The sequence below is a fragment of the Semicossyphus pulcher genome, unplaced genomic scaffold, assembly GCF_022749685.1.
Source record: "Semicossyphus pulcher isolate SPU_LCO1_2020_fin unplaced genomic scaffold, fSemPul1.0.p SCAF_1, whole genome shotgun sequence".
NCBI lineage: Eukaryota > Metazoa > Chordata > Actinopteri > Labriformes > Labridae > Semicossyphus > Semicossyphus pulcher.
This window is the reverse complement of record NW_027211603.1, coordinates 37,404,850-37,425,540: the sequence shown is the minus strand read 5'-3', so window position 1 is coordinate 37,425,540 and position 20,691 is coordinate 37,404,850. Positions and strand designations below refer to the sequence as shown.

General features: G+C 42.2%; 1 protein-coding gene across 1 annotated transcript in view; it reads right to left on the bottom strand.

Moving 5' to 3' along the window:
* Nucleotides 1-16,484: 16,484 nt before the first annotated feature.
* The window catches only part of adamts17 (ADAM metallopeptidase with thrombospondin type 1 motif, 17), a 91,693-nt gene continuing 87,486 nt past the window's right edge, over nt 16,485-20,691 (bottom strand). Inside the window, exons 23-24 of the mRNA XM_069657838.1 lie at nt 20,439-20,616; nt 16,485-18,893 (exon numbers count right to left, since the gene is read on the bottom strand). Of these exons, the coding sequence (XP_069513939.1) occupies nt 18,742-18,893; nt 20,439-20,616 (330 nt within the window). The 3' untranslated portion in view covers nt 16,485-18,741. The remainder of the gene's footprint in view (nt 18,894-20,438; nt 20,617-20,691) is intronic.

Here is a 20,691-nt window from a genome sequence, read left to right as displayed (position 1 = left end):
TGACTAAAAATGAACATTTACAAAATTTTACGCACTATCTGAAGTAAACACTCTGAGAGGTGCCCTCTTGGTTTTAAAGTGATGACCAGCAGGGGGTACCTCAGATTTATTTTCTTAACGAGGGGTGTGTGTGTGTGTGTGTGTGTGTGTGTGTGTGTGTGTGTGTGTGTGTGTGTGTTTTACCCACCTTTAGTTTTAGTATCCTGGTTGGGAGCATTCAATATGTCTTGCTGTCTAGTGGACAAACTGTAAGGCATACTGGCAGCTGACCTGTACACCACACTTATCCAGATCATCTGTGATAAGATCATCTCTGCTGGCTCTTTTACATGTCATACTGTGAATGCATCAAAGTCTCTGTCTTCTGTATGGAGCATGTAGATGCCGCTGTGTGATGGCAGGATGTTAGACAGTCCAGACTCTCAGTCTGCTGTTGTGTTCAGTGAATGCAAACACTCAGATTCACACAGAGATGCACATTTACATGAGCAGTTTGAGACGTTTCTTTAGAGATGGCTGTGCTCTGATCCTGTAGCAGCTGAGAAGCAGCAGCAGCACAGATTGAGCTGGCTGACATGAGTGAAGACACAATCAGCACAGAGTCTCAGTGACTGCCAGCCCGCCTCAGGCTGCTGACCAACTCTCTATCAGGCTGATTAACAGCACTCCTCCTCCTCCCTGTTCTCTGTGCACAGGAGGCGTGACACCTCACAAATCCTCCTTCATATGCTGCTGACACACACACACACACACACACACACACTCCAGTCTGTAATTATGCCCCTGTCTTATGGGGATATTGATGGATAGGAAGGTGTGGCACTCACCATAACTTACTGTCACATGTTTTCCCACAAAGCACTTCTTGCTTCCTGGACATAATTGTCCTTTTCACACCATACACAGATTGAATACAGAGAGAGATTTTCGTTCTATTTATTGTGGTTACTTTCATATAAAATGTCTGTTCTTTTAATTTCCACTGATTATCCTTGTAGAAACTGTAATTAGCAGCAGACTAAGTGATGAAGCCCAGTCGTCCTGGACCCTGACCGCATGCTTCATGTGGTGTCACTCAGACAGAGTGGGAAGTTCAGTGTCTTTAGGCACCTCGTGCAGAGTCCGTGCTGTGACAGGACATCTCAGGTTGACCAGGATCACCCAGAGTTCAAGTTGGAGTCGTGACAGAAAACGGTCTTTAACATTCATTTACAAATTATAGTAATTATAGACTCAAAGTGGTCTTTTCTGACGAGCTCTTTCATAATATACTACCTGGCAATGAAAATGCTGCATTCATGATGTCCAATGATTTTGAAAGGTACGCTCTGCTGCTGTGTTAAGCGCTGGAGAAAATGTCCAAAAAATGAATACATCTACAGTGTATAAGCAAATACATGTATGTGTGGCACTGAAGGAGCCTGGTTAAATATGGTAACCCTATAACTGAGGAAAGTTGTGTTTCATGTACAGCTGCTGGAAGCTAGAGTTAGCCTTCTGTGTATAGGTCTACAAACTATTAGAATGAACAATGGAGCCGACCTCCTGCCATGACATCAAGTGTTTCAGGTTCGGTTCGGTGTTTATTTGTATTGTGTTTACTTTTCAGTGATCGGTTTGAATCAATAATTTATAGTTACCAGGACACATTTTAAAGCATTTAAAGTCTATCAAGTAGAAAACAACTTGATCTCACGGAAACACATTACATGACCATAGTCTCTTAACACGGCTTTAAGTGGGGATATGTACTAGGCACAAAGGAAACAGTCCATGCGGGAGGACGAAAGGCCTTATTAACATTTACTTTATGAAACATTCAGAGTTTGGTTTTGTTTAGGAATCAAAATGACTGGGTTATGTTTATAATTTGGGTTAAAGTTAGAAGTTATGTTACATAAATCTATATCTGCTATCTAATCTGTATTTTGGTCACTAGCCAAAGCTCAGATCAGCAAGATCATCTGGTCAATTGAAGGTTTTGCCTTACAGCTCTGCTCCCCGCCCAGGGAAATGCCTGCATTACTGCTGACCCTTCGTCAACCCATCTGTCAATCTCATGATCACGTTGGTTACAAAAGGGGAACCACCACCCCAGACTGCCATTCCTCAGGCACTATCCCAGTCCTCTTGTGACACTGAAGAGACATGTCAGCCAAAACAGCCCAACAATGTCCAGAGCCTTCAGCATCTTAGGTCAAGCCTCATCTACCCCTGGTGTCCTGACACTGAGGAGCTTTACAACTACCTCAGCAGCGTCAGCCAAGAATATAGTTAAGGCTTTCTGGATCTTTGAACTCTGACACCTCATCAGAGGATGTGTTGGTTAACTGCTCTGTCCACCACTCAGTGATATCCTCAGTCCGGGTCAGCAGTTCTCCACTGCTGAAGACAGCATGAGTCAAGCCCTGCTTTCCCCTCCTGAGTCACCTAACAGCTTGTCAGGACTTCATGAAAAGCTCACTGCTTTAAGGCTCTAAAACAGAGAGGTGGGCCCATCTGTCAAAGGCTTTGCAAGCATCTCTCAAGACTAGATGAGAATATATCAGACATTCACAAACAGCTTTTCTGAGTTACTATGGGAAGGACAGATCAGTGCCCTCAGCAAGACAAAGTCACTGTTTAGGTTGGTGGTGTTAAACACTGCTATATTGCTTAAATGCAGGTTTAGAGAGCACACTGTCTGAGGCTAGAGGATACTTTGCTCTTTCTGATCTGAAGTGGAAGTGAAGCCTTTTTTTCTTTAAATGTTTGAAGGTCAATGTGAAGAGTCAGGAGCTGCTCACACAGCAATAAGAGGCAGTAAAGTGCTGATGTACCTGAGGTTGCAGAGGAGTGGGAGGTACAGGGTGTGCTGGTCAGCTGTTTAGAGGAACAATGTTTCTGCACACACTTTCTGATTCTAAATGTTTATGAAAGAACAATGCATGTTTTTAAATTAATAAGATGAATGTTTCAAAGTGCTTCACAAAAGCAGAATAATACAGACAAGCAATACGGTTCTCAGGTTTTTAGATAGAATCGATGGCAGTACAGAGTTGGCACAAATAGTAAAGGTTAAAAAAATGAAAAACTAAAGAAAAAGAGGAGAAAATGAGGTCTGTTCTGTCTGCAGCTGATTACTTTTTATGTTTACGCTGCAGGTATGCAACATCAACACATCACACCACTCACTAACAAACCTGTCAGTTCTTATAGAGCAGCTCTACACTCCAGGGTTCAATGTTCATCTACTCACTGTGATGTGAGTGTACCTGCCTCTCTGCTCACTCTCTGTTCACTCTGCCTGCCTGCTGTCCACTCCTCACCTTCATCTGACCTGCAAAAACCTCCACCTCCACCTCCACCTCAAACACGTTTGTGTGAGTCCTGCTTGTGGATCACAACCTTACACAAACACTAAATTGCTTTGGTCAGAAATGCTTCAAATGACCACAAGATGGCGACACAGCTGTCTGTACGGCTGACTCACTGCAGCCCAGCTGGGTGTGTGTGTATGTGTGTGTTTGTGTGTGTGTGTGTGTGTGTGTGTTAAAGCCTCAGCTGTCTGTCTGCCTGCCTGTCTGTTGGCCTGCCTGCCTGCCTGTCTGTCCGTCTGGCTGCCTGTCTGTCTGTCTGTCTGTTGGCCTGCCTGCCTGTCTGTCTGTCTGGCTGCCTGTCTGGCTGCCTGTCTGGCTGCCTGTCTGTCTGTCTGTCCGCATGCCTGCCTGCCTGTCTGTCTGTCTGTCTGTCTGCATGCCTGCCCGTCTGTCTGTTTTCCTGCCTGCCTGCCTGCCTGTCTGTCTGTCTTCCTGCCTGCCTGCCTGTCTGTCTGTCTGTCTGTCTGCATGCCTGCCCGTCTGTCTGTTTTCCTGCCTGCCTGTCTGTCTGTCTTCCTGCCTGCCTGCCTTTCTGTCTGTCTTCCTGCCTGCCTGCCTTTCTGTCTGTCTTCCTGCCTGTCTGTCTGTCTGTCTTCCTGCCTTTCTGTCTGCCTGTCTGTCTTCCTCCCTGCCTTTCTGTCTGTCTGCCTGCCTCCCTGCCTTTCTGTCTGTCTGTCTGTCTGTGCTTTTGTCCTTGCATCACACACGTAAACATACACAGATGATGTCTGAAAGCACACACACACATAGTGAGTAAAGTGCCATCTGGGGAGTGAGCTCACCCTGTGATCGAGCTGAATGACTCGTTCCTGCACCATTTGTGTGGCATGATTAATTAGCCTCCTACGTTAAAGCCGCTCTTTAAAAGAACACAGCACACCAATTTTCTGCAAGAGGAAAGGCAAACAAAATATTCATTAACCCAGCTCCACTCTGCTGTTACACACACATACTCACTCATGGCAGCGAGACAGGTCCATTACTGGCAGGCTCGTTCTGTTTGTTTCTCTTACACTGTGTAAAACAAAGTCAGTGTTCTCGTCCTCTGAGTAACCTCAGTACTTATGTAAGCTCCACAGTTTCAAGTGTAAAGCTTCATTTTGTTCCAGTTTCTAATATCAACCCCAAATCCTCCCAAACCTCTCGAATCTGTCGTCATGTCGGAGAAAACACAGCTCACAGAACTGACAGTGAAAGTAATACAAGTGATGACATGAGGATCATTCTTCACAGCACGAGTCTGTTTATCAGCAGAGACTCAGTTAGTCATGCTGCTGATGAACAATATGACTCTGTTTGTCCACTGTGCAGGTGGCATCACAACCTGCTCACTGTGAAAAGTCTTACATGAGCCATACAAACTGACCCAGGATCAGTTTCATCAGATACCTTAAAGCTAATGAGATCAGCTAAAATAGTTTTACATACCTCTACTTAATGCTTAATAACATATCATGTAAGCATCACAGAACCACAGTCAACATGTTATTTTGAAAAGACACTTGTTATTTAAATGGACTTAATAGAAATATAAGACATTGCTGGAGCTGGTTCAAGTCAGGTTAACCAGGAGGAGGCTGAAGTCCTGCATGTGGGCCAAATTAGTATAGTAGAAAGATGCTGTCTCCATGCACCCCATAGATATATTTTTCTTTTATGTTCCCAACTTGAAATATTGTCCCAAGGGTCCGTTTGGCAGCCATTTTTCACAATTTCTCAAAATCTTGTACCCCATTTTATTGCTTCGACTAAAAGGAACAATGACAACTTGCTTGTTCTGTGTCTCTCTCTCTCTCCCTCTCTCTCTCGCTCTCTCTCTCTCTATGTGTGTGCATTTATATATACAGTGCATCCGGGAAGTATTCACAGCGCTTCACCTTTTCTAAATTTTGTAATGTTACAGCCTTATTCCAAAATGGATTAAATTCATTTTTTCCTCAAAATTCTACACATAATACCCTATTATGACAACGTGAAACGTTCAGAACCACCAGGACTCTTCCTAGAGCTGGCCGGCCGTCTAAACTGAGCGATCGGGGAGAATGGCCCTAGTCAGGGAGGTGACCAAGAACCCAAGGTCACTCTGTCAGAGCTACAACGTTCCTCTGTGGATAGAGGAGAACCTTCCAGAAGGACAATTATCTTCTGCAGCAATCAACCAATCAGGCCTTTATGGTAGAGACGGAAGCCACTCCTTAGTAAAAAGCACATGGCAGCCCGCCTGGAGTTGGCCAAAATGCACCTGAAAGACTCTCAGACCATGAGAAACAAAATTCTCTGGTCTGATGAGACAAAGATTGAACTCTTTGGGTGAATGCCAGGCGTCATGTTTAGAGGAAACCAGGCACCGCTCGTCACCAGGCCAATACCATCCCTACAGTGAAGCATGGTGGTGGCAGCATCATGCTGTTGGGATGTTTTTCAGCAGCAGGAACTGGGATACTAGTCAGGATAGAGGGAAAGATGGATGCCGCAATGTACAGAGACATGGATGAAAACCTGCTCCAGAGCTCTCTTGACCTCAGACTGGTGCGACGGTTCATCTTTCAGCAGGACAACGACCCTAAGCACGCAGCCAAGATATCAAAGGAGAGGCTTCAGGACAACTCTGTGAATGTCCTTGAGTGGCCCAGCCAGAGCCCAGGCTTGATTCCGAATCTGAAAATGGCTGTGCACGGACGCTTCCCATCCAACTTGATGGAGCTTGAGAGGTGTTGCAAAGAGGAATGGGCGAAACTGCCCAAAGAGAGGTGTGCCAAGCTTGTGGCATCAGATTCAAAAAGACTTGAGGCTGTAATTGCTGCCAAAGGTGCATCAACAAAGTATTGAGCAAAGGCTGTGAATACTTATGTACATGTGATTTCTTAGTTTTTAATTTTTTTAATAAATTAGCAAAAATCTCAAAAAAACCTTTTTCATGTTGTCATAATGGGGTGTTGTGTGTAGAATTTTGAGGGAAAAAATTAATTTAATCCATTTTGGAATAAGGCTGTAACATAACAAAATGTGGAAAAAGTAAAGGGCTGTGAATACTTTCTGGATGCACTGTATACAGAGATGATGATAGAGATGATGACAGTAGGGCTGCAACAACTAAATGATTAAATCGATGATTAAAATAGTTGGCAACAATTTTCATCATCGATTAGTTGGGTCTCTGTTATGATGCACAGCATGCGCTGTGAAAACGTCACTGGGGGCAGCCAGCCAATGCCGCAGCTTGTTTAGCTTACGTGATGAATTATAGGAAGTTACTCTGTCTCATCCTCAGTTTGTTGTGCAGTGCTGATAATGTGTTCACCTCCGGTAGATAAGTGTCTGTTTGCATGGACAAACGCACGATTACAGTTTCTAACATTCATTTAAAAAAAACAAAAAACATAACGGACAGAAACTCTATGTCCTCTCTTCTCCATTTTGTGCAGCGGAGGACAATATACCGTGGTAATAAAGCTGTTGATAAGCTGACGCCACTGGTAAAGCTAATTTAATGCCAACTCTTAATAAAGCTAATGCCCGGCTTCATTACACATAACAACATGGAGAAAAGTAAAAGTATTTCTGTCCGTCACGTTGTGCAATGTTGGATTAAATATAGTTTGGTGAGTTACATTTTCCTGTTATACTCAGTTCATGGCTGCATCCCCAATGTCCTGTTTTACTGAGGTGGCCTCGTCTGTACTTTCCTTTTTCATGTGAAATTATTAAGTAAATCAAGATATTGTATTGGATTGTACAAGAAAACAGGGTTTAATATTTTTGTATTTTGAAATGAAGACAGTGATGATGACAGAGATGATGACAGGGATGATGACAGAGATGATGACAGTGATGATGACAGAGATGATGACAGTGATGATGACAGAGATGACAGGGATGATGACAGTGATGGTGACAGAGATGATGACAGGGATGATGACAGGGATGATGACAGGGATGATGACAGAGATGACAGGGATGATGACAGAGATGATGACAGTGATGTTGACAGAGATGATAACAGTGATAATGACAGAGATGACAGGAATGATGACAGAGATGATGACAGTAATGATGACAGAGATGACAGGGATGATGACAGGGATGATGACAGAGACGATGACAGTGATGATAACAGAGATGACAGTGATGATGACAGAGAGGATGACAGAGATGATGACAGAGATGATGACAAAGATGATGACAGTGATGATGACAGAGATGATAACAGAGATGGTGACAGTGATGATGGCAGTGATGATGATGACAATGATGATGACAGTGATGATGACATATGATACCAGAGATGATGACAGTGATGACAGAGATGATGAGAGAGATGATGACAGTGATGATGACCGAGATGATGACAGTGTTGATGACATATGATGCCAGTTATGATGACAGTGATGGAAGAGATGATGACAGAGATGACAGGGATGATGACAGTGATGTTGACAGAGAAGATTACAGAGATAACAGGGATGATGACAGAGATAACAGAGATGATGACAGGGATGATGACAGAGATGATGACAGTGATGATGACAGAGATGATGACAGAGATGATGACAGGGATGATGACAGAGATAACAGGGATGATGAAAGGGATGATGACAGTGATGATGACAGAGATATAAACAGAAAAGATGACAGTGATGATGACAGAGATGATGGCAGAGATGGTGATAGTGATGATGACAGAGATGAGAGGGATGATGACAGAGATGATGACAGTGATGATGACAGGGATGACAGAGATGATGACAGTGATCAATCAAATCAATCAATCAAATTTTATTTGTATAGCGCCAAATCATAACCAGGGTTATCTCGAGACACTTTACAGAAAGAGCAGGTCTAGACCGACTCTTTGTTAAGTTATTCAAAGAGAGGCCCAACATCAATCCACCATGAGTAGCACTTAGCAATTCGGCACATTGGCAAGGAAAAACTTCCTTTTAACAGGCAGAAACCTCGAGCAGAACCAGACTCATGTTGAACAGCCATCTGCCTCGACTGGATGGGCCGAAAATGGGATAGAAGGAGATGCAGGATAGAGACAGGCAAAGAGAGCAACAACAACATATGTTCTTGTTACCACAACAACATATGTCCTTGTTACATGAACAACAACAGACACATACTTATGGTTGCAATGCCAATAATAGTGGTAGACTAGGGTGAAGATTGGCTAAATAAATAAATAAATTAGCGAGAGAAGCAGAGTAATGATAAAGGCTGAGGTAATCGTAATTGTAACAGTTGAAGTCAACAGGTCTACTATTAGCATTAGCAGCAACAATAATGATACTATGGGGAAGGCTGATGTTAGTAGTTGTTGCAGTCGAGCAGGTCCACAGCAGCAGGTGGTCTGCAGCAACGATCCTCAGGAACCTTCAAGACAAGGGAGCACAAGAACTCCCGGGAAGATATGTGGTTAGTAATGTTAATGGGACCAGAAAATACAGAGTTAATGAGCTGCATTAATATGACAGATAGAGAGAGAGAGAGAGTCAGAGAGAGAGGAAGAGAGAGAGAGAGAGAGAGAGAGTCAGAGAGTCAGAGAGAGAGAGAGAGAGAGACAGAAGCTTGGTGTGTCAGATCCCCCCGGCAGTCTAAACCTATAGCAGCATAACTATGGGCTAGTCCAAGCCTGAGCCAGCCCTAACTATAAGCTTTATCAAAGAGGAAAGTTTTAAGTCTACTCTTAAAAGAAGAGAGGGTGTCTGCCTCCCGGACCTTGACTGGTAGATTGTTCCAGAGGAGGGGGGCCTGGTAATTGAAGGCTCTACCTCCAACACTACTCTTAGAGACTTTAGGTACCACAAGCAGGCCTGCATCCTGGGAGCGCAATGTTCTAGAGGGGTAATATGGCACTATGAGCTCTTTAAGATATGTTGGTGCCTGACCATTAAGAGCTTTGTAAGTAAGAAGAAGGATTTTAAATTCTATTCTATATTTTACAGGAAGCCAGTGCAGAGAGGCTAATACAGGAGAGATGTGCTCTCTCTTCCTAGTTCTTGTCAGCACACGTGCTGCAGCATTTTGTACCAGCTGCAGAGTTTTTAGTGACTTATTAGGGCAGCCTGATAGTAACGAGTTACAATAATCCAACCTGGAAGTAACGAATGCATGGACTAGTTTTTCTGCATCGTTTTGAGACAAGATGTGTCTGATTTTTGCTATGTTGCGAAGATGAAAGAAGGCTGTCCTTGATATTTGTTTTATGTGGGAGATGAAGGACATATCCTGATCAAATAGAACTCCCAGATTCCTAACAGTAGTGCTGGATGCCAGGCTGATGCCATCTAGGGCAGCTATATCATTAGAGAAAGAATCTCTAAGGTGTTTTGGGCCGAGCACAATAACTTCAGTTTTGTCTGAATTAAGTAGCAGAAAGTTTCTAGTCATCCAGATCTTTATGTCCTTAAGGCATGCTTCTAGTTTAGATAGCTGATTGGTTTCATCTGGCTTCATAGATAAGTATAATTGAGTATCATCTGCATAACAGTGAAAATTAATGGAGTGTTTCCTCATGATATTACCCAGAGGAAGCATATATAAGGTAAAAAGAATCGGTCCGAGCACAGAACCTTGTGGAACTCCATGACTAACTTTGGTTTGCATAGAGGACACATCATGAACATTAACAAACTGAGATCGATCTGATAGATAAGATTTAAACCAACTTAGTGCAGATCCTGTAATGCCAATTAAATGTTCTAATCTCTGTAACAGGATGTGATGGTCTATCGTGTCGAAAGCGGCACTAAGATCTAACAGGACGAGTACAGAGAGAAGTCCTCTGTCTGAAGCAGTAAGTAGATCATTTGAAACTCGCACAAGGGCTGTGATGATGACAGGGATGACAGGGATGATGACTGTGATGATGACAGAGATGATGACAGGGATGACAGAGATGATGACAGGGATGATGACAGAGATGATGACAGTGATGATGACAGGGATGACAGAGATGATGACAGTGATGATGACAGGGATGACAGGGATGATAACAGTGATGATGACAGAGATGGTGACAGAGATGATGACAGTGGTGATGAACTGTGATGCCAATGATGATGACAATCATGACAGTTATGATGACAGAGATGACAGGGATGATGACAGTGATGATGACAGAGATGACAGGGATGATGACAGGGATGACAGGGATGATGACAGGGATGATGGCAGAGATGACAGGGATGATGATGACAGAGATGACAGAGATGATGACAGTGATAACATAGATGATGACAGTGATGATGACAGAGATGATGACAGAGATGATGACAGGGATGACAGTGATGATGACAGTGATGATGATAGTGATGACAGAGATACTTCTACCATGGAGGAGTACACTACTTAAATAAAAGTGTTCTTTTTTTAAATGTCAGTGTGTCGATCTTAAAATAAACGGAGAAAACAGGAGTCTGTACCCGTCTGAACATGGTGTCTATTTTGAAATGACCGGATGCTGTAAGCTGCTTTCGTGTGTGATTTCCTGTTAGGAATGATCTGCTCTGTTGAGCTTGACACGTGTTTGAAGCGGCCTCCGTCAAAAATAGACCCGGTGCGTATCTTTAGCGGAGCAGAGCGGAGACACGCTTCTGTGTCGTGTGTAACAGCTCCAGACATTAACAGATTGTTTTCACAGATTAAACATTTTTTGGCCACACAAAAGGTGGAATTGTCACCATGATCACTGTAAACTCAAAGCGTGACAGCCCTTATAATACTGCATCACAGTTACCACCAACTCTCTGCTGGTGGTAATAATTACACTCTAACTGCGCGGTGCTGTTACCGTGTTAAGGCTGTTTGCTCTGCAACGCACTTTGGGTTGCATTCAACCCTCTGCATGTGCTTGGAGAATGAGGCGGAGTCTTTTTGTGTCATTTGCACAGATTTAGAGGGCGCAAAAGCCGTGCAATCCTTTAGTGAATCAGGACCTGAGTTTTTAAGTCACAGACTATAAGATTTTGCATAGACTACCTGGTGTTGCCTACCATACACTAGAAGACTTAACATAAATACTTAGATACTAGGGGTGTAACGATACATCAATCTGGATCGATATATCGATTCAATGACCAACGACACAACGTCATCAATGCAAAATGCAAATATCAATTCCAAATCGTGAGTCACCATCTTAGGTGCACCTTTATTTTGAAATAGCGCTTCCCACTCATAAATAAATGACAACAATATTAACAGATAATTGCAAGCAGCCAAGAAGAGGACATTGAAGATATTTGCTTCCCTCTGGGGAATAAATCAGCAGTGTGGACAACAGCTTTGGTTTATTTCATTTTATAAAATAATTTATTTTATTGTGATGTTTTTCAGACCAAATTTTTTTGTTGCTTTTTGTGAGTTGATAATATAAATGTAATGGATTATGTTAATGGGAATATATTGTCTCATATCGATCGCAGACCCCTGAATTGAAATGAATCGAAATCCTATCATGGCAGACTTTGTGACATCAGCAAATGTTGCATCGTTGTTTAAAGAATCTATATATTATTGTATTGTGATGAAACTCGCAATTTACACTCCTATTACATACGTACATACATACATACATACATACACACACACACACACACACACACACAGACGTGCATGTATGAGAGATCAGATTCAGCTGAATTATACAGTGAGCTCGTAGATTAATCATAGGTTAATAGCAAACATTACAGTAGCTAACGTTAGCTTAGTAGCCCTGTTCAAAAGTGGTTAGCGAGTGTGACGTATAATGAAGCCTCAACATCATGCTCCCCAAATAAGCCACCACCATCCAATGTCACCAAGCTGTTTCCATCAGACTGTATCTTTTGTGGAAGGCTTGAAGTGAAAGTGTCGGGAAAGACTCAACGATGCATCAAGTTCCCAGCATGTAAGAACAAGGATGGAGCATTGAAGGAGCCTACATGGAAACATGGTGCAAGGCGAGGACCTGTTTACAAGAGAGGCCAATTTCCATGAGTCCTGTACGCAAATCATTCAACCTAAAGTATGCCAATCGTCTGCGGGATACAGTCTACAAACAAAGCTACAAGCTGTGTTACTGATACAGAGCAGAATTGTAAGGCTCCTGCACATCTGAAAGCATTCATTGCTGAGAGAAGAATGAAGGGGGTATCTTGGAAGCAGAGTGGTCTTGTGGCCCTATCCTCTCCCCTTCCCTCACTGAGAAAATTGCTGAGGAGGCAGAGGAGAGTGAAGAAGAGGAAGAGGAGCAAGAGATTGACCATGAGGAGCTTTTAAATGATGATGACTGAATACATGTTCCTTGTTATTTTGACTTGTTCAACAATTTTTCTCAAATCACTGTCATTTTAAGTTTATTCAAGAGTTTGTGTGGATCATATTATTTGGTATAAATGTAGGCAGATACTTTGCAAGATTTTTCGTGTAAATTATACAGACTTTTTTCCAAATTTTAGAGTTTTAATATAACAAACTTAACAAATTAAAATCATGATAATAACACTCTCAATCAATTCCTCATGCCACAATTACACAGAATGGGGTCATTTGTCTCTGTATGATGTTATGTAGATTTTCAGTTTTCGTCAGAGATCCAAGCTGCACAAATGGCTGCCAAACGAACCCTTGGGACAATATTTCGAGTTGGGAACGTCAAAATTTGTTTACTAGACACCTTGAGGATTACAAAAAACTAAGTTCGAAAAATATATCCACGGGGTGCATGGGGACCCTATCTTCCTAGATAAAATACTAAACTGACTAGCTGTTCCTCAGCATGACAGTCAGTATGAACAACAAGATCGCCACAGTAAATAGATTTATTAAGAATAAATGGCCCCGCCCTCAGTGGAAACTGAAACAGGTATCATTAAGAGCTGAAAAGTACAGAAGTATAAGTTTCAACACATTTGAAGTAGATCCAATATTTCCCTTAAAATATGATCATTTGTACCTCTGGAACCAAAGCTCTCTGTTGGTAGGATTGTGCTGTTTGATGTGCTGAAGTGATAGCCTGCACCACTATAGTTGTGCACATCTTTGATTACTCTCCACATGGTTATTAATTAAATCCCAACATAGTTCCATCATGTGAGTCCCTCTGATCATTCAGAGTTAATTGTAGAGAGCTCTAGGTGGAGCATAGAGCCGTGTTGGACGTATACAGTCGTTACTCCCACACAAACGCCAGTGATCAATCAATGATCACAAGGACGACCTGCAGGATATTTAAAAGCTAAACTTTAACCCTCAGTTCAGTAAACTTTAAAGACATACTGAGTTTGTGTTCCCAGCTCAGCTGTAAAGAATAAGTTCAGTCAACTTTTTAAGGTTGAGCCTGATAGAGGCATGGTGGACATAAAAAGACATTATCAATGGAGTGCAGATAGCAGGAGTCACTATGGCAGAAAGTGCCGAAACAGAGGAAGGGCAAACTTTGGGAACAGAGCTAACACAGCCCCAGCAGCACAGCCCGAGTCAAAGTGTCAAACATCACATTCATAAAGCACAGTCCACTCATTCATCAGTCACCATCCTGAAATGGGTAAAGGGGACCCATCCAGTCTATCACTGACTGCTGAGTGTTAAAGTGTCTTAAAGCTGCTTTATCCCTGTGATGTCAGGCTCGGGTTAGTTGAATCATCTCATTTCCCTGCAGCAGGACCACGAGTGTTGCATGGACTCTGTCCTGAGGATGTGTTTTATCTGAATTGTGAGGACAGATTGGTGTTTAAAGACACCTGAAGATGTCGGAACAATGATCTATGGTGTGAAATAAAACGTTGAAACCGGATCTAATCATCCCCTTCACATGTAATAGTCTCTTATCAACAACATTGTTCAGGAAAGGTCACCCAATATGTAACGCTCCTTTGTGCTACACACTCCACGGGGGGTCATGTGAATAGCTTATCTCAGGTTTGAAGCTCACCTGCTCAGAAGCATAAATCAGCATAGTAGTTAATCTGATGTCTCTGAATGGGACAAGCCCAGATTTCACTGCACTAACTCTACCTCTGCTGTCAGCAGCCGTCCTGTGCAGCCTGTCGGCCTGTGTAGGTTGGATCATGTGTGTACATGAGTGTGAGAGATTACAATAAGAGGAAGGAATGTGGTGTTGAATGGAGGTGTGCCACAGGGCAGTTTGCCTAATGAGGAGCATACAGCAGATATGATGCACGTCAGCTCATACTTAACCTTCTTCTTCAATGCTGAGCATTGACATGCCAACATGGAGTCATTGCAGCTTTCCTGTTTGTTCACACCCTTTCTTATGTCCTCTTCTTTAAAACTGTGTTTAACTTACTGTGTGTAATATTTACAGCGTAATCACAGCATATGATAAGGCATGCAGTGTAATTCAAGGGTTCCTTTCATATGTTTTAGTGTTTAAATGACTGAGGTTTGAAAATTCTACATAGCTTGAGCTGACAGCCGTGACACAGGCTGTAATGGCTAAAATGTGCAGGTCAGAGTACGCCCACCGAAAGTGCTTTTTACCACTAAAGTTGTTGGATAAAACTCCTACAGACAGAGACCAGAGAGATAAAGAGTAAGACGTTTTTAAACCACAAACAGATGTTTCATGGCTCTCTTAAAACCCACCCGAATAGTTACCAGTCCTTTTTCCTCGAACACACAGGAGTTGCTGGTTAGTTTGTTTGGTGATTAAAAAGGTTAGTGCTAAAGTGGAGAAACTGCCAATAAGCATTAAAAGAAATGAGACATCCCTGCTGTTGCTTGAATATTCCAGCTGTGTGTCGTGCCTCATGGATGCTGAAAAGACCCCTCACAGATGCTCTCCATGCTTCAAGGAACTGAGAGACTGATTTGTGGTCACAAGTAGGAAGATGGAGAGGAGACGAGAAGAGAGGGTACCACATACAGACATGTATACGTTTGACAGTCTGCAGCAGAACAGCTTCTTGTGTCGGTCTGAAGCAGATATTCATGCTTATGAAAAGTTCAATGACTGTAGTGTTAGTGTTAGTTACGTCTCCTCTCGCTGTTCCTCCTCTACTCTGTGACTAAATAACTTATAACTTCATCTTTTCTCAGCCTGATTCCTCTGACTGTCCGACAGCATGAAGAGAAGTGACAGAGGCAGAATGACCTTTCATCCTTCTTTTCACACCTGAGCTAACGTGTTGGTGTCGCTGCCCCGGCCGACCACACAGTCCTTCAGCCTCCCTGTTCCTCTAGGATTTAAATTCAGAGCATCACTGTATGATGGTTTAGGTTGGACCAGTATGGTTCTCTGATATGTTTCCAGTCATTGTTCATTATATTTATATCTAACTGAAAGCTGAGAAAATAGTGCCAAGAGAACATTTAGGAAACAGTTAATCACAATGAAAGATAGGTCAGGTCAGAACCACAGAAATATATGAACATTTTATCTCCTAAAAGAGTCTGTGTCTGAGATCTGTCACTGACTATAACAGCAGTTAAAGGTGTGCATTTCTTACAGTGATGGGGTCAGAGAACACAGTCACACTTCCTGCGCAATCGTCAAAGCTTCTCTTTTCTCTAGTTAGCTGGTCGGGCTGCACAGACACACACACACACACACGATGTGAGTGCATGTGTGATGTTGGCCACCCACGCTGATAAAGACACAGACTGACCTCCCACAGAGCAGTGTGAAGGTGGGAGAGAGTCACAGGATTTAAGATGTTGATGATGAACCGAAGCTTGTTTTAGATACTTGGATGGCCTGAGCTGACCCCTGAGCTGAATTATAGCTATTATAGCTCACTCATCATTTAGAGTGAAAAAAGGTTGTATTCAGTGACACTTCATTAAGTATGACTAAAATAATTATATTTACAGCATTTACAGATTCTTCACAGGAGAGGTAGACCTATTGAAAATTATAAATAGGCACTTATTGTTAATGTAGTGAAACCGTGTACGGCAGTGTGCCGAGGCATAGGTGTTCATTAACATACCTTCATAGTGGGTCATACAGGTGTGTATGACCCACTTCATGTCAATCACATCATGGTTTATTGTGTAACCGATGAAAAGACAATCACTTCACAGTAGACGTTAAAATGGATTTGATCCAGTCATTCAGACAGGTCTGATGAACACTGTGACAGAACAAATAAAGTGTGAACACAGAAACACAACAAGAGGATTAAAGGGATTATTTACTCAGTTCCATCAGCACCATCAAATACATGTAGTGGCCGTTTATGTACCAAACATACTGTATGTGCAACTACATCAAAGTACAGTACAGGAGTAATGAAGCATATTTGCGCTACATTGGCAAAAATAATAAAAAAAGAGTCATTGATAAGGCATGTTATTAAATAATCCTACAATACACACATGCGCGCGCACACACACACACACACACACACACACAACTGTTAACACGACAAACAGACGACTACTGACAATCAGCTGAATTCCACCAGAGTGAAACAGGTCGTAAGATAGCACCATTTAACTTGGAAAGACTGAGACAAACACACACACACGCACACGCACACACACACGCACACACACACACACACGCACACACACACACACACACACACACACACACACACACACACACACGCACACACACACACACACACAAAAAGGGGAGCTCCATCAATCAACTGTCATCAGCGTATTGAAAAGTTGGATCATCACTAATCTGAACCAAATACATGTTCTAACAGGGCCGACTACACCTGCTCGTCAGGAATCACACCTTCATTATCAGATGTAATAAAAACAGTCACGGTGTCAAAAAAAGATATAACAGACTAAACATAATTTACAGTCACTGAATGATGAGCATGAAAATGAAATGCACAGTTATTGATACTCAGTGAAAGAAACATTAAACTTAAAATAAATGAGTACACCAGCCTCCTGGGACCTCCTGGTGGGTTATGTCGGCCCCTTCCAGCCATATGTTTGGTACAGGTGTGAGGATAAAGCCTCTTCAGTAGGCCGATAACAGTCGTTTGGCGGCTCCATGACCGTGTGAAATCTGTCGGCAGGGTCAGGATATGTTTTAACAGCAGCTGCTGGTGATTCAGTTCATAAAGTCAAAGGCTTGTCATAAACTACACTTAAAGAGAGTTTCTGTGTTCAGACTAAAAGGGGAGATGAACTTTCAAGTTGCAATACTCGGGTGAACGGCCGCTGGATCATTCACAATGGATCAACACAACTTACAAATATGAGCCCTTTCAGATACGCAGGAAATGACCCTGTTGTGTTTGTTACTATCACCTCATACAGAGGAGCACACAGCTCGGTTACTCTCCCCTCCTCCTCCTGAGCTGTGTCTGGATCAACTCTCCTGCTGCTTCCAGCTCCTTGAGGCTGACCAGTGCCCAGTGTGATGAGCTGTTAGCTCGGTGTCAATTCTCTCTTCATTGTCTTTGTATGTAATCACCCTGTGTGAGAATTTCCTTCACTTTTGGTCTGAACACACTTCAGGTTATTTTCAGGTACAAATAGTTGACTTGTAGCTGGATATGTTTTATATGAAGTGTTCATGTCATCACAGTTCTGTCTGAGTCAACAAAAAGTCTAACGTAACCACAATCAGTGAAAGTGAGACAGGTAACTCAGGTGCTGCACGTTGCAGGACTCTTTAGGATGTTTATCAGCAGCCTTGTTAATGAGGACCATGTCACTCTAATAGTACTGTGATAACCAGAGCACTAGTGCCAGCTCGGTCACCAAAGTAAGGTATACCATGCCACATGTCAGGATGAAAAGTACTAAAAATGTTAAGTGTCACTTCTCTCTGCTCACTCACACAAAATGCACTTCCAGGGTTTAACACTGCAGACAAACATTTGGCTCTGAGGTCGATCCCAGGTCGACTTAAAGATTAAAATAGAGTTATTTTGAAAAAAACTACCATGTACCCTTTGAGTGTATGTGTATGCTCCCACCATTACTGACTGTAATCTTACAGTACTTTAGCATGGCTCCTGATCAGGACTTATGCATTATTAAAGATGATAAAAATACTTAAGTATCATAATCAACCTATGTGTAAACAATTGTACTTGTTATTGGAAATGCAACACGTAGCTATAATACAGTACAACATAGTAAAAGATAGAGAGGAGAGCCAGGAAAGTCTACTTTAAAATCAGGCACATATTTTCTCTCATTCTGTGCAACAAAGCCCCCTGAATCTAAACACTCCCCGTTTTTGGTGTACAGCAAAAGAAATATAGGACATGTTCAAGTCTTCATCAAAATTAGAAGCTTATGAGCCCATTTAAAATGTACACTTCCATGTACTTTTCTTTTAAATACCAAAAGTTCATTATCAATAATAAATGCTTCTCTTATAACATTTAACATAGTAAAACATTTACAAAAAGGAACGCTGCTGGGTGAAGGAGTGGGTGCGTTGTGGTCATTAGCTCTTGTGCAGTATCTTCTTGGCATAAAAGTCCCGACAGGTCTCACAGCAGCGCTGGTACCACCTCATGTCCTGGCAAAGGTTCTTCTCTCGAACCACACGACAGTACACCGTCCACTGGTCCCCCATGCATTTGTAGGTCAGAGCAGCTGTTGGTGGGGGGGGGAGCGGCAGTAAATCAGTTATCAGCTGTTTGATGTGCGACACAAAATCCTTCAAAGTAAACGACAAAATGTACAACTGTTTCAGTTTGAGTTTAAAAAGTTAGCCAGTCACAAATCCAGTTTGAGTTCTGCAGGTGAGGTATTCCACAGGTAAACCTGACCCTGATCTCCACACCTGCATCAAGTAACTAAACCCGAAGCGGCCCAATTAGATGAAGCTTGATACCTCCTGCTCACCCATACCACCACATTTGCTTGGTGAATGACTTATAAATAAAAGCCTAAACACTGACATCAGTGGAGTCCATGTTTACTCTGTGACAGCTTCGTTTTCTTTCTCCTGCACACGTGGGACTGTTCACTGATGTCATGGCTTTTGGTCAAAGTCATTCCTCCAGGATTCTCCACAGCAAGCTCGGTTCACATATAAATAATATCAAACTGAAGGTTAAAATCTTTGTGTATTCTTGGATGCAAATTTCTCTTCATGGCTCATGTAGAGAATCTGGTCCAGTCTTGCTTTTATTTTAAAAAAACAGTTGAACTAGAACCCACTGAACTGGGTTCCAACTGGTTGATTGATTGATCAAATTTGATTGATTACTTTTACAGCTTTAATTGGCTTTACTTCAAACTACATGAAGATCACTTGATCCCCTATGTGCCTGGGCTTTCCTGAGATCCGTTGATGCAGCTCTGGTGACGGGGCGTTTGCAGTTTTTGAAACCTATGCCTATTACAATCAAACAGGCCACATCTTTAGCTTCTTTTAGATCCTCTCTTTAAAGTTACTTTTATAGTAACAGGCATTTATGAATTCTTAATTATCTGCAGCTTTTTATCAGATTGTTTTCATATGATTTCTTTTTCATTTCTCTGTTCCTCTTGAGAAGCACATTGTAAACTTGTTAAGAAAAGTGACTATAAATTAAATAATTATAATTATTATTAGACTTTCTAGGATGTAAAAGGGGGCGATGACCAAACTCTTCCTGTTGAGCTAAACTCAACATGTTGCTTGTGATTTGTTGGATTTGCATGTAGAAATGCTCAAGTAGGTTTGTTTACACACATGAGAACCCTTTTTTCACTGATCTGGTTTGTAGTCTTGGATGCCTCTGACAGAAACATGGTTCAGCCCACACTGAGTCTGCTGCAGCACGTACGGCTTGTTTAGGCAGACGCTTTTCAGCAGCCAAGAGAGACAAATGTCAGGCTTTCCTCTTTATTTTCAACATTTTCTATGTTTGTCAGATCAACCCTTGTTTAGTTGTTTTTTCACTGATAAAGTGTGATGAAGTGATAAATCGCTGATTTATTTTTAATATCTATTTGATTTCTTTCATATTTATATTCCTAAATGATTCAGAGGAACACATTAGAGTCAAGCGTTTTTATGGTTATGGTTATGTTTTTTTTTACTCTGCCCGACATCACAGTGAAAGTTCATGTGTTCATGTGTTCACATGTTCACTGAAGAACAAACCTGTTGGTGGTTCTTGCAGATTTAAAAATAAAGACGCGTCTTACCGAGCCTGGGAGAGGTGATGGTGTTCACGTTGATCTTCTCGTTGCAGGTACCTTGGTGACAGGGTCGATAGGTCGGTGGTCTCAGTGTGACTGGGCAGTCGTTACCATGACGACCAGTCACTTTGTGCATACATTGGACCACTCTTGACTGCAGACCCTTCCCACAGGATGACGAGCACTACAACAATCAGTGAAATGTGTCAGACTGTGACTCTCTACACGTCATTGGTAAATGGTAAATGGACTGTACTTA